This window comes from Mercurialis annua, linkage group LG2 (genome assembly GCF_937616625.2).
Source record: "Mercurialis annua linkage group LG2, ddMerAnnu1.2, whole genome shotgun sequence".
Taxonomy (NCBI): domain Eukaryota; kingdom Viridiplantae; phylum Streptophyta; class Magnoliopsida; order Malpighiales; family Euphorbiaceae; genus Mercurialis; species Mercurialis annua.
Window position 1 is genome coordinate 43,956,166 of NC_065571.1, and position 12,841 is coordinate 43,969,006.

Genomic DNA, 12,841 nt, shown 5'->3' on the forward strand with positions numbered 1-12,841 from the left:
ATAGGCATCAGAGAAGCTTTTATTTGAATTAAGAGACTGAAGTTATCGAAAGTCTCAATGGAGTCAGATGCCCTGTAGGTGATTAGTGGTTCTCGTAATAATAATGAGGATATCTCGTATTATAGGATAATTCTTCTTGAAATTAAAACTCTTCTTAAAGAGTTATCCGATGTGTCATTAATGTTTATTTTTAGATCAGCAAATTCGCTTACTCACTCTTTGGCTGGAGCATCGATTTCTTTTCCTGATCATTCGGTTTGGGATGCTACTCCTCCCGATACCATTTGTAATCCGGTGAATTTGGAAGTTTAATATACCCACTTATTTAAAAAAAAAAACGAATTTTAATCAAATACTACCTTAAATATACTTTTAAGCTTATTGATACAGTTACCTTAACACTCCTAGCTAACCTTAGACACTAACCTAACCTTAATGTCTATATAAACAACTTTATAATTAATTAAGAAAGGAGGACTAATCAAATATAAGACATAATCAAAGACAAAAAAAAACCCTAATTTACTAGACTTGACCGAGCCACATCACCCCGACACACCAATTTTGGTCAATTTTACATAACAAATCAAGCTATTTACACTTCAATCAATCAAGAACGTATTATTGCACTTTGATGCAGAGCTGGATTTTATATTTGGATTTTCAAAAAATGACCATATAATTCAGAACGGTACTTCCGAGGACTCAAATCAGTCTTTAAACACATAAATAATTTCATATTTGCATTTGAATGATTAGTGTTTTTAATTTTTTTTGGAGTAAAATTGCTATATTGTATGATTGTTATGATTTTCATTCTAGAAACATATTTTATGATGTTTTTATCAGTTTTGTGCACATGTTTTGAATATACTTATTACCATATCTTTAACCGCGCGTTTTTGCATGTTTTTCGGACGAATCCAATCTTATAAACACATTTATCATCAAATACCATTAAAAATCGGAGAGTGTGTCTCACTCTTTGAGGTGAGAGTGTAGAGGGAAGTTTTAATCCGATTTTAACAAGTTCGGGATAAAAGTGATTCCGGTTTCAGATTTGGACGTTTTTGAAACTGTAACACAAATTCGGGGTAAAGTGATTGTTTGTTCATTTTTCTTGTCTGCTATAATAGAACTGACTTAAATGGCAATATGCCCCATCAACTTGTAAGCAATGGACAATTAACACATAAATTAACTTTGTGTGCAAATTAGTACATAAATTTGGTGATTATGGGCAATTTACCCTATTCGACAATTTGCCCCTTCAATTTGTAAGTTAATAGTTCCTTCAATTAAAAATTTGCCCCCTTAACTTGTAAACTAATTGCCAAAATGGGCTAATTGCCTATAATCACCAAGTTCGTGTACTGATTTGCTAATAAAGTTAATTTATATGTTAATTGCTCATTGCTTACAAGTTAAGGGGGCAAATTGCTATTTAAGTGTAATAGAACTCATCCCCGACTTATACAAGCCAACGCTTTAGTGCTTCACTTTTAATTTGCACTCCACAGTTTTTCTTTGATTCTCCAATGGCAGACGATACCATTAGAACTGTACGTTCTTCTTTTTAACTACTCTCTATCTCTCCTTAACCTTCCTATTAATTTTATTTAATTATTATGTGTGTTTAGGCATTTATGGAGATTCAGAATCGCATGATTGAAACCACAGCCAAACTCAAGCAGGTAATTCATTTTCTTAATTTCATATCTTTTCAGTAATTCGTTTTCTATGTTTGATATAATTGAATTAATGGGCTGGTATTTAATTTTGAAAAACAGGTTCAAAATCAGATGAGAGCTAAAGAAGGAGAAAAGAAGAGAGCTTTCTTGACATTGGAGGAGCTAAATCAACTCCCTGATGGTACTAACACTTACAAATCTATAGGTATTATTTACTATTCTTTTATTTTATGGGCTTGTTTTTGATTTTGTAGTTTTTTAAATTAGCTTTTTTGATTCAGTAGTCTCTTTGTTTTGTTGTTTTTTGCAGGGAGAACGTGAGTGTTGCTAATTAAACCAATTGAGCTGTTTTTGGATTTGAAAAGATGCATTTGAATTTTATTTTCTTTTTTCTTTGTTATTGTGCGCGTTTTCGCAGGTTCGTCTTGGAGCCAACATCAGTTCTAATAACCGAACAAGAACAGAAGCTTAAGGACAGCGAGACTGCAATTTCTTCACTTCAGGTTTGTCTTTTTTCCTGTCTCTCTTTGTTGTGCATATATATGCCATGTTATTCTGTTGGGGAAAAGTGCATCCAAGACTGCATTTCAGTCCTTGTTCCTATTCCCATTTTAGGAAGACAGATTCAGTTGGTAGAATTCAATTGTTGATGGATCAAGTCATAGCAGTTCGCAAGATTTAGAAATCATTTGGAAACTATTCATCATTTTTTTTTGATGGCGTCAGTGTTCATGAATTATAGACATAGACCAGCCAAGAAGCAAACGCTTGTTATTTATACGAGTAGTATAGAAAATTAAATAAATTCAATTCTTGTGATTTCTGTTAGAAAACCTCTATCTGAATAAGCTGTTTTGATGCTGTAATGTGGTATTATTACGTATTACCGGTATGGTTTCTTTTCTGTTCAAGCATTTGCTATGCGGACTAAATTTTTGGTTTAAGCAACAACATGATCCATGGTGTCGTCATGTATGACGATTTTTGTTTCTTAAGATAAAACACTTAAAGATGCATAGAAGAACAAAAAGAAAAAAGAATTAGTATATAGGAGGGTAATATGCAAGAAACATGTACATTTACACTTGAACATAAAACACTAAGGTCTGGGCATTCTGCTTGTACTTTAAGGTCCTTTAGAGCCAAGTACTGGGGAGCTTCTTGTAATTTTAGGTTCCGTATAATGTGATAGAGATTGGTTTTTCATTGTCAGAAGATATATGATTGCAACATCTGATTGATGACTTTGAAAGGCCAGCAGGCAAAGTGCATATATTATAATAACTGAATATAGTTAAGGGCTTTGCATAATATTATTGAAGCTAATCTTGAATTGAAGAATTGTATTCTGACACAGTGACACGTACCTGGTAGAGCATACAGGTTGATTAGACTTTAGAATTTATGTGTTTAGATGTTTGCTCTCAGAGGACCACTTTCATTCAACCAAGTATTTGCTGAACTATGGTAGCTTAGGAGTTTTCTTTCACTAGATTCCTGTATTCTTTTAGTGTGGTATTTATTAGTTAATTGTATGTAAGATTCCAAGGCCTTAATTATAGGTAATAAAAGTTGGCTAACAATAAAGTTTGGCATCTTTATTGTTTCTTCCAACAAGGCAGAGGGACAAACTGTTGAGGAATGTATTTTCAAGGAGAAATCTGATGTACGAATTAGACTTTGCTGGAACGAAAAGGAGGTGAAATAGATTATAGATCCAAGCTAAATATGCAAAGTAGGAGACAGTTTGTGGTGAGTTCTCTATGAACTTTTCCAACTTACTTCTTCGAGTAGTAAATCTAGAACTCTAAATTGTCGTAGTCATAATAGTCTACAAGTCTCTTTATCCAAGCCTTAAGGCTTTTCATAAAAGATAATTGTGTCCATGTGCTTAAATAAGGGTGAGGAATATGAGGATTGTTTGCTTTAAACCATATTTGCTCTAGGATTACCATGACTGGAACTAATTAGTTTAGATTTAAAAATTAATGTTCGAAGTATAGATTATAAACAACATGCATTACATCTATTCTTGTCATTTTAGACACGGAAAACTTAATTAAGGAACCTAATGTCTTCTTTACTGCCTCATCTCGTTGGGTTGAAGAAAAGACTCACCATCACTTTGTTTCTCTTATTCTCTTTCTTTCTTTTCTCAAATCTTCCTTTACCTTTCATTTTCTACTAAATTGTCAAATAATATTGCAAGACACAAGAAAGATGGGCTTGAAAACGATGGTTACTTCTATGGCTAAAGGAAAACACTCACCACCCTTCTGTTTCTCTTCTTTCTGAAATCTTCCGTAACCTTTCATCTTCTGACTTCTATTAAGTTTGCAAATAAAATTGCAATATATAAGGTAAATGGGCTTAAAGATGATGGTTACATATATGGCTTAGATAAAAGGGTCACTGGCTTATCTGTTTCTCTAATCTTATTCCTCTCCTTTCTTAAATCTTTGTTGAACTTGTACTTTCTTCTAAGTCATCAAATTAAAATGCAATACACAAGAAAGATGGGCTTAAGGATGGCGATTAAGTGTAGTTTAAGTCTCAAATTTGTCTTCACAACATTTTACTTTTACAATTTATCTTTTATATTTTTCATTTTATTTTCTCTTACTTGAATTTGTTGGATTTTAGGATTTTATTGCGTACCTTCATTTTCTTATTGAATATGTACTCGTTTCAGCTATATGCTTGATTTATTTTTATTTTATTTGGTATTCAATCAATTTTGACTAAATTTAACTAGTTATTGGATACACTTCTTTTTCTAATAACCTATTGTTCCGGTTCTGTTCAGTAGTTCTGTTTGTACCTGAAAATGGTTCAGCTATTTAGATTTCAACTGCAGAACCAAACTGGCCTCGCCTGTTCAAATCCAACTGCTTGATTTTTTCTTCTTCTTATGATGCATTTGCACTTTCTACTCCTTGATTTCAAGCAAGTGAAACTTTTGTTGATAATTTTATTAGGATGGCTGGTTTGAGAGTACCGGCCATTTTGTTTTACTTTTTAAAAAGTCCGTAAAATGTTACTGCTGAAAAATAGTTTGGCGCGCAAGTTATAGGTCGATAAATAAGCGAATTATTGTGATTTTGGACAGACCTCAAAGGAATACTTGGAAAAGCAAATAGCTGAAGTGGAGAACAACCTGAGGGAGCTTTTGCAGCAAGATCCAGGTCTGGCTCGTCAGATAATGTCCATGAGTGTAATGTAGGTTTTTTATTTTTGATAATTTGATCAATTTTTACAATATCAATGGACTTGTAGTTGCTTTTCTGCTTTATTTCAAACTTCAACTTGTTTAGTTTAACATGTTCTTCCTTTCAACTCTTTTTGTTGGTGTCAAGTGGATTATTAATAAATTACTTTTTTGAATGTATTTTTTTATAATTTTTTTTTATTCTTATATTATTTAAAATTTTGTTTTTGAAAACAATATACTAATAGGAAATATAATAAACGAATTAGCCAATAATTTATTTTCATATTGTATATATAGGAAATGTATAAATGAGAATAAATTGTCTATATTGTAAAACAAAATCAGACTTTTGGGCATCTTGCTGCTTTTCTAAATTCATAAATGGCCTAAAACTGATTTTTTTTTTTTAAAATACGTCTTTTTTGAAAAAGATTTCATTTTATACTTAATTTTTTTTTACTTTGTACCTAAAAGTTTTCATTTTATACGCTCTCCTTATCATAATGTATCATCAATGTATGTGATATATATCTTCGATATAATTTTGTAGGTAAAAATAAAATATGAAAAATAAAAAGATTTTTATTTTTAAATAAAGATGAAATTTTCGGATTAAAAGTGCAATTTAGAATAAGTATTCTTTTGCATAGTTGTGTTTTTTTTTTCAATAAATAAAAGCGAGATTGTAATATTACCATTTTTTTCACATTTATAAACTAACGAATCTTATAGATTTTCCAAAGCTAATCATCAATCATCTGATATTACATATGAAGATTGGTTCCGTCTTGACCAACACGTTTTGAGCTAGACTATTGCATCTATAACCGAGAGCTTCATGCCTTTTAAGCCGTTGGCGACTTGGCGTAAACAACGGAAGAGAGAAGCTTGGGAATGACTCTCGATAACCTATGCCTCTAGTCCAAGGGCTCAAGTTTGTGCAATTAAATTAAAATTATATCGATTGAACAAATGAAATAATAAATCTGTTACACAATACACGCAAAGAGAAAAAAAATAGAGATTGAGGGCTATAGAAATTAACCGTTTAACGGCGACTAAGTCACACAGTCACACAGTCACAACTTCTACTCATAAAAATCAAATCATACTTGGATTTATTGAATAATAAGATCCATCAATGGATTTATTGAATAATAATAAGAAAAGGACTAGATAAACGAAATTTTATAAGTACATAGATACCTTTTGATGGGTTTAAACCCTTAAAAAGAATAATGAATAACTTCTTTATGTATATCTATATTACTACAATTATATAGACATAAACATAAATTGAGAATAATATCAATACAGTAATACAAGATCCATCTAATTAAAGTCTATGTCAAATTTACTTAAATTTTGAGTTGTTCTAATCTGCATATAATAATATTTATAAGATCTATTTAAGTTCATTTGAAATATATGTTAAATCCACCTAAATTTTAAACTGTTTTGACATGACATGAATATTATCTACCTAAATCCATCTAAAACACACGACAGATTCACCTAAAATTCATGTTTCACAGAAATTTGAATTGTTGATTTGATATGAATATAACAATATAAAATTTACAAAATTCCATTTCTATCTACCTAAATTTAATAAAAAAAAATTACAAGAGATTTTTAAAACTATACTATAAATTGGTTTAATTCGGTTTGAAAAATTAATTATTTAGAACAAGTCAGTATGGAGATTTGGTTCTGACAATTTGGTACGGTTCCATACATATGGAGATCACTAGAACAACAAATTTTATTTTAAATCTAAGGGTAAATTATTGAAACCCCCCTGAGTTTTAATAAAATACACTAACTCATCCTCTGGTTTTTATAAATCCACTATGACACCCCTCAAGTTTAGATATATTATACTATCACACCCATATGGTAATTGTTTTGTCAGTCAACTCAAATTAAAGAGTTAGATTTGACCCTTAAACTTATTTTTTGTCCAGTTTCATCAGAAAATTTTCAATTTTATTTTTAAAAAATTAAACAAATTTTTTTCTAAAATAATAAAAAAATTTGATAAAAATAATAAAAAAGTGTAAAACTACAAAAATATATTATATTATTGATAAAAAAAATTCTAAAAATATTGTGTAACATTTAATTAAATAAATTATTTACTAATCACATTGATGTTGAAAATATTAGGTTTTTTTGTAAGGATCATTTATTAATTATATGGCTTAATTCCTTAAAAAAACCCCACCTTTTTTTTTTTTTTTCGTTTATACCCTGATCTTGTAAAAACACCATTTGTACCCAATTTTGAGTTTTTATGTTTCATCTCTACCCAAAAGCATTATATTGTACTCTTTTCATTTGAAAAAGAGTTTAAAACAATCCTTCATTTTTAACTTATATACTAATTAAATATTATTGTTATTAATAGTACAAAAATACCATCTTTTTCAAAAAATTAAAAATAATAATAATTTTTTTAGAAAATATATCCGAATTTTTTTTTTCATTTTTTTAATTTTTCTTCATTTTTTTAAAAAATATCTCCGACAAAAAAATTAAAAATAATAATAATTTTTTTAATTTTTTTATAAAATTAAAAAAATTAATTAATTATTTGGATGTATTTGATTATTTTTTAAGTTTAAGGATTTATTTGTATTTTTTAAAATAGAAAAAAGTATGTTTTAAACTCTTTTCCAAATGAAAAAAGTACAATTTAATCCTTTTGGGTAGGGATGAAACATAAAAACCCAAAATTGGGTACGAATGGTGTTTTTACAAGGTCAGGGTATAAACGAAAAAAAAATGCAAGGTGGGGGTTTTTTAAAGAAATTAAGCCTAATTATATAGATATATGGAATTCATTAAAATGTGATGATTTATGAATCGAAAATTTATCTAATATATTTATGTTCAATAAAATTTATAAAGAATCGCGCTTTAATAATTTAGTTTTTAAAATGTTATTTAATTTTTTAGAATTGTGAATAAAATTTATAAATAGAATTTATTAAAATGTTACATCATATTTTAATATTAATATTTTAGAAAATGAATAAATTTTTTTTTGACAATTTATGGATGAAACTGTACAAAAAATAAGTTTTAGGGTCAAATATATCCCTTTGACTGAGTTGACCGACGAAAAAGTTATCAGATGGGTGTGATAGTACAATATATTTAAACCTGAGGGGTGTTATAATGGATTTACAAAAATCAGGGGGTGAATTAATGTATTTCATTAAAACTCAGGGGGGTTTTAGTAATTCACCCTAAATCTAATCATAGATATTAATTTCTTTTAAAAAGACAAAATATATACACATGCAAGCATTTGAATTATGGACTAAATAAATTATAATCTAGCTAGCTCGGACACGGGAACAGATACGGGAAAACAGGACACTTGGACACGGCGAAACATAGGGACGGACCCAGCCTTATAGGCTGAGGTGGCGTATGTCCTCTCAAATTTTTTTTAAAAGATAGAATTAATCCTTCAATTTTAAAATATTTTCAAAAATATGCTTATTATACTTTGATTTTTGTACAATTTGCCCCCATAATTTCATTTTGTACCAATCAGCTATTCCATTATAAAATTTCTAGTTTCGCCATGGTGAAACTATTTTAAGATTTTCTATATATGTAGAAAATGGAGTTTCGTATCCGAATGTCAAGTGTCTGAAACATTTTCGAAACAGAAAACGTTGATTGGATAAAGTGTCCGTGATACATAGATTATAACTTTAAACCTTAGATAGGCCATTCTCCAATCTTAACGATGCATTTTATTATGATTTTCAGTGTCACCCTAGCTAACTTTATTTTCTTTAACTAATTATGAGTAAGGTAAACTTTCATTAACTTATTAATTACTATTATATGATTGACAATTCCCAAACCAAATAGACTTTGACATTTTAAGTCTTCACTCTCAACAACCACCACATTTTTGTTTCCCTATAAATTAGCTCAAAACTCGCCTTACAAACTCATCATCAACACCTCATTTTACTCACATTGTTTCACAAATACCCCAAAAATAATTATAAATAATAAAAATGGAGCACCTATTTATTACTCTTCTCATCCTCTTAGTTTGCTTCATCACCTTTTTTCTCTTCATCATATTTTATAAGCACAAATCACAATACAAGTACCCGAATCTTCCTCCAGGAAACTGGGGACTTCCTTACGTTGGCGAAAGCCTCGAGTTCTTGTCTTCGGGATGGAAAGGCCATCCTGAGAAGTTTGTTTTGGACAGATGTTGTAAATATTCTTCTGAGGTTTTTAAAACTAATCTTCTCGGACAGCCTGCGGCGGTTTTATGCGGTTCTTCTGGTAATAAGTTCTTGTTTTCTAATGAAAATAAGCTTGTTCAGGCATGGTGGCCGGAATCGGTTGATAAGATTTTTCCTTCTTCTCTTCAAAGTTCTTCCAAGGAAGAAGCTGTTATTCTGAGAAAGCTTCTTCCTCAGTTTCTTAAACCTGAGGCTCTTCATCGATATATTGGTAAACTTTAACTCTTTACCAGTATTATTATTCCGGTATAAAACTCGGTGGGTTACTAAGCTTTTAATTCGTTACGACATGGATATTATATTTTATTTTGTTTTCTTGTGGTTACAAAAATTATCATTTTGTTGTATCGCGTGGTCACTTGCCGAAAAGCGCAGATTTTTACCTCGACCCGCTTTAAGTTTAAATTAAAACTTTATCTTCTAGTATAAAAATAGTACTGTAACCAATTTATAACGTTTTGAAGTTCGATAACCAAACTGCAAAACGAGAAAAATACGGTAATCAAAAAATCAATTACGTAGATATTTGAGATGAAACTAGTATTTATTAAGTTTCTCTTCTTTCTTTTCTGGGTGACAAGGTATAATGGACAGTATTGCTGAAAGCCACTTCAGTTCAGAATGGGAAAACAAAAAAGAAGTCATCGTCTTCCCTCTAGCAAAGAAGTACACCTTCTGGTTAGCATGCAGGCTATTCTTAAGCTTAGAAAACCCGATCCATATCGCAAAATTAGCAGAACCATTTCAGGTAATAGCTTCAGGAATCATTTCTATCCCAATAGACTTACCTGGAACACCCTACAGAAAAGCCATTAAAGCTTCAAAGTTTGTAAGAAGAGAGCTGGTGAGTATTATAAAGCAACGAAAGACCGAAATGGCGTCAGGGAATGCGAGTAATACGCAGGATATATTATCACATATGTTGATAAGTTGTGATGAGAACGGCAAGTTTATGAATGAATTGGATATTGCTGATAAGATTCTTGGGCTGTTGATCGGCGGACATGATACTGCTAGTGCTGCATGCACTTTTGTTGTCAATTATCTTGCTCAGCTCCCTCATATTTACGACGCGGTTTATAAAGGTACCTGCCTCCTCTATAATGTAAGGGGTAATTAGTAATTATCCTTATATAATATGTTTTAGATTCCAAATTAATTGGTTTAAAAATTAATGATAAAAATAGAGCAAATGGAGATAGCAAAATCAAAGGGAAAAGGAGAGTTGGTGAACTGGGAAGACATAAAAAAGATGAAGTATTCATGGAATGTGGCATGTGAAGTGATGAGAATTGCACCACCTCTTCAAGGTGCTTTCAGGGAAGCTATCACTGATTTTACCTTCAATGGTTTCTATATTCCAAAAGGATGGAAGGTACTTAATTCACTTACTCAACTTTCACTTCCTAACTTTCTTTAGTCTCTATTTTTTTTAAGATACTATGTTAATAAATGTAGGTGTAGTTTAATACAAAATTACTTAAAAGATTGACTAATCACAAATTTCCTTCACCGGCTATTAATTTTTTATAATTTTTTTTGAAAAAGAATTATCACTTTTATTTTGTTGGACAATTATAATTTTATAGTTTAATTATTTGTGACATCTTACTTGTCGTGCTATGTTATCATCAAATCGCCATGCCAGTTACTATTGTTAAATTTTTATATGGTGATATAATTGTAAAAAAATTTAAAAAAAATAAATAAAATTGGCAACTTCAAATTTTGATAGAATTATTACAGTTTAGTGTAAATGTGACAATTTTATACATAATTGATTTAGAAAAAATATGAAGGAATTATCTGACCGATTCAAAAGGAAATCTCAATTAGGTCTTGCATTTCAATATTAGGTCATATCCTTCGACTAGCAGTTTGGCTTAGTCCACACACACGCACACACTTATATATATATATATATATATATATATATATATATCAGTTTAAATTTTCTAATTTTCATGCACGAACTATCACTTTTTCTCAAATTCATACACGGTGCTTATGTGTCACGACTCTATTGGCGTAATTTGCTGAGGTGGAGGTCATTTTACACCAATGAATGAGTGCTACCTCAGCACCGTGCATGAATTTGAGAAAAAGTGGTAGTTCGTGCATGAAAATGAGAAAATTTAAACTGCGTGATTAAAATGAAAAAACATGTAAAGTTCATGATTTTTTTTGACATTAACCCATATATATATAATAATTGTAACTTTTTTTATTTTGGGTTAATCTTTTAATTTTATCAATTATAATCAAATTTTAATAAATACATAATTATAGCCAAGCACTCAATTTAAAAAAATATTTATCAAATTTTCAATTTTATTATTTATAACCAATTTTTTTTAATTTTGTCAATTGTATTATAATTTTAATAAATATCTTTCAATTCAAAATATGTTAAGTTTGAATATAACTGAAAAAAGGTATATGAAATTTGGTTTTTTAATGTGCAAGTCGAGTATAATTAAAATGTACTTAATGAAATTAGGCTACAGTTAATAAATTTTAAATTTAAAAGTAGACCTAATTAAATGTTTCAAGTGGTCAGTGGAAAAACTATAATATCATGATTCATGACTAAAAAATTAAGTATTATTTTGAACTATAAATAAGTCCACTTGATTTATATTAATTTTGCTCACTTGACACTCATTAAATGATTGTTATCTTTTGCATTTGTCTTTTTGATAATTGTATAGCCTTGTCTCAAGTATACCATTTTTCAACGAATGTCATTGTCACGTAAATAAGATTATATTAATGTTTTTCATAAGGAAGATTTGTTTACAATTAAAATTAATTTTTCAAAATCATACTTGTACGATCAAAATGATGCATTTAAAAAAACGTCTAAATAAAGAAAGTACTAAAATAGTGACACAAAATATACGTTGTTGGGTTTGAAATAATGCAGCTATATTGGAGTGCAAACTCAACACACAAAAATGCAAAATACTTTGAAGAACCAGAAAGATTTGATCCAACTAGATTCGAAGGGAAAGGACCAGCTCCGTACACATATGTACCGTTCGGAGGAGGACCAAGAATGTGCCCCGGAAAAGAGTATGCTCGACTGGAAATTCTGGTGTTCATGCACAATCTCATCAAAAGATTTAATTTCCAGAAGATCATTCCCGACGAGAAAATGATTGTTGATCCTCTGCCTATTCCTGCTCAGGGTCTTCCGATTCGCCTTTTTCCTCATCACTCTCCATAATTCAACCAAGGAATAAGCCTTTTCCATCTCACTTTGTCTTTGTGACCTTGCAATATTTTTGATCATTTTTTATGTGTGACAAAATTAAATGTATTGTATTTTATTGATGTGGTATTGATATTATTTTAAGATTGAATTTGGTTCATTTGGATAGGTGAGAAATAAAACAGTTATTTTATATGTAATAGTTATTCATTGCTTCATAAAATAGTTGTTTTGTTATTTTTATGAAACAAATATTTTTTTGGGCTTTTTACCCAATATACTGATAATTGGCCCAAGTTTACTTTTATACAGTCCAAATCCAAAGTTTATATTTCATACCATCCAAAATTAAAATTGTAACCTAATTTCTTTAAATTCTTACTTTTCTACTGTTTCTTCTTTTTCTCTTGAATTTTGGCGGCTTCTTCTTCTTCTCCAC

The 12,841-nt window shown here is 29.8% G+C and overlaps 2 protein-coding genes across 2 annotated transcripts; both read left to right on the forward strand.

The window, feature by feature from the left end:
* Positions 1-1,453: 1,453 nt before the first annotated feature.
* Positions 1,454-5,079, forward strand: LOC126666724 (prefoldin subunit 1). The gene is made up of 6 exons (XM_050359581.2): positions 1,454-1,562; positions 1,641-1,694; positions 1,791-1,896; positions 2,002-2,008; positions 2,110-2,194; positions 4,801-5,079. The coding sequence occupies exons 1-6, from the start codon at positions 1,539-1,541 to the stop codon at positions 4,912-4,914; spliced, it is 390 nt and encodes a 129-aa protein (XP_050215538.1). The 5' UTR covers positions 1,454-1,538; the 3' UTR covers positions 4,915-5,079.
* A 3,826-nt stretch (positions 5,080-8,905) lies between these two features.
* Positions 8,906-12,553, forward strand: LOC126667009 (beta-amyrin 28-monooxygenase-like). The gene is made up of 4 exons (XM_050359952.2): positions 8,906-9,399; positions 9,770-10,273; positions 10,376-10,563; positions 12,115-12,553. Exons 1-4 carry the CDS (start codon positions 8,949-8,951, stop codon positions 12,415-12,417), a joined length of 1,446 nt encoding a protein of 481 aa, XP_050215909.1. The 5' UTR covers positions 8,906-8,948; the 3' UTR covers positions 12,418-12,553.
* The last annotated feature ends 288 nt before the right edge of the window (positions 12,554-12,841 follow it).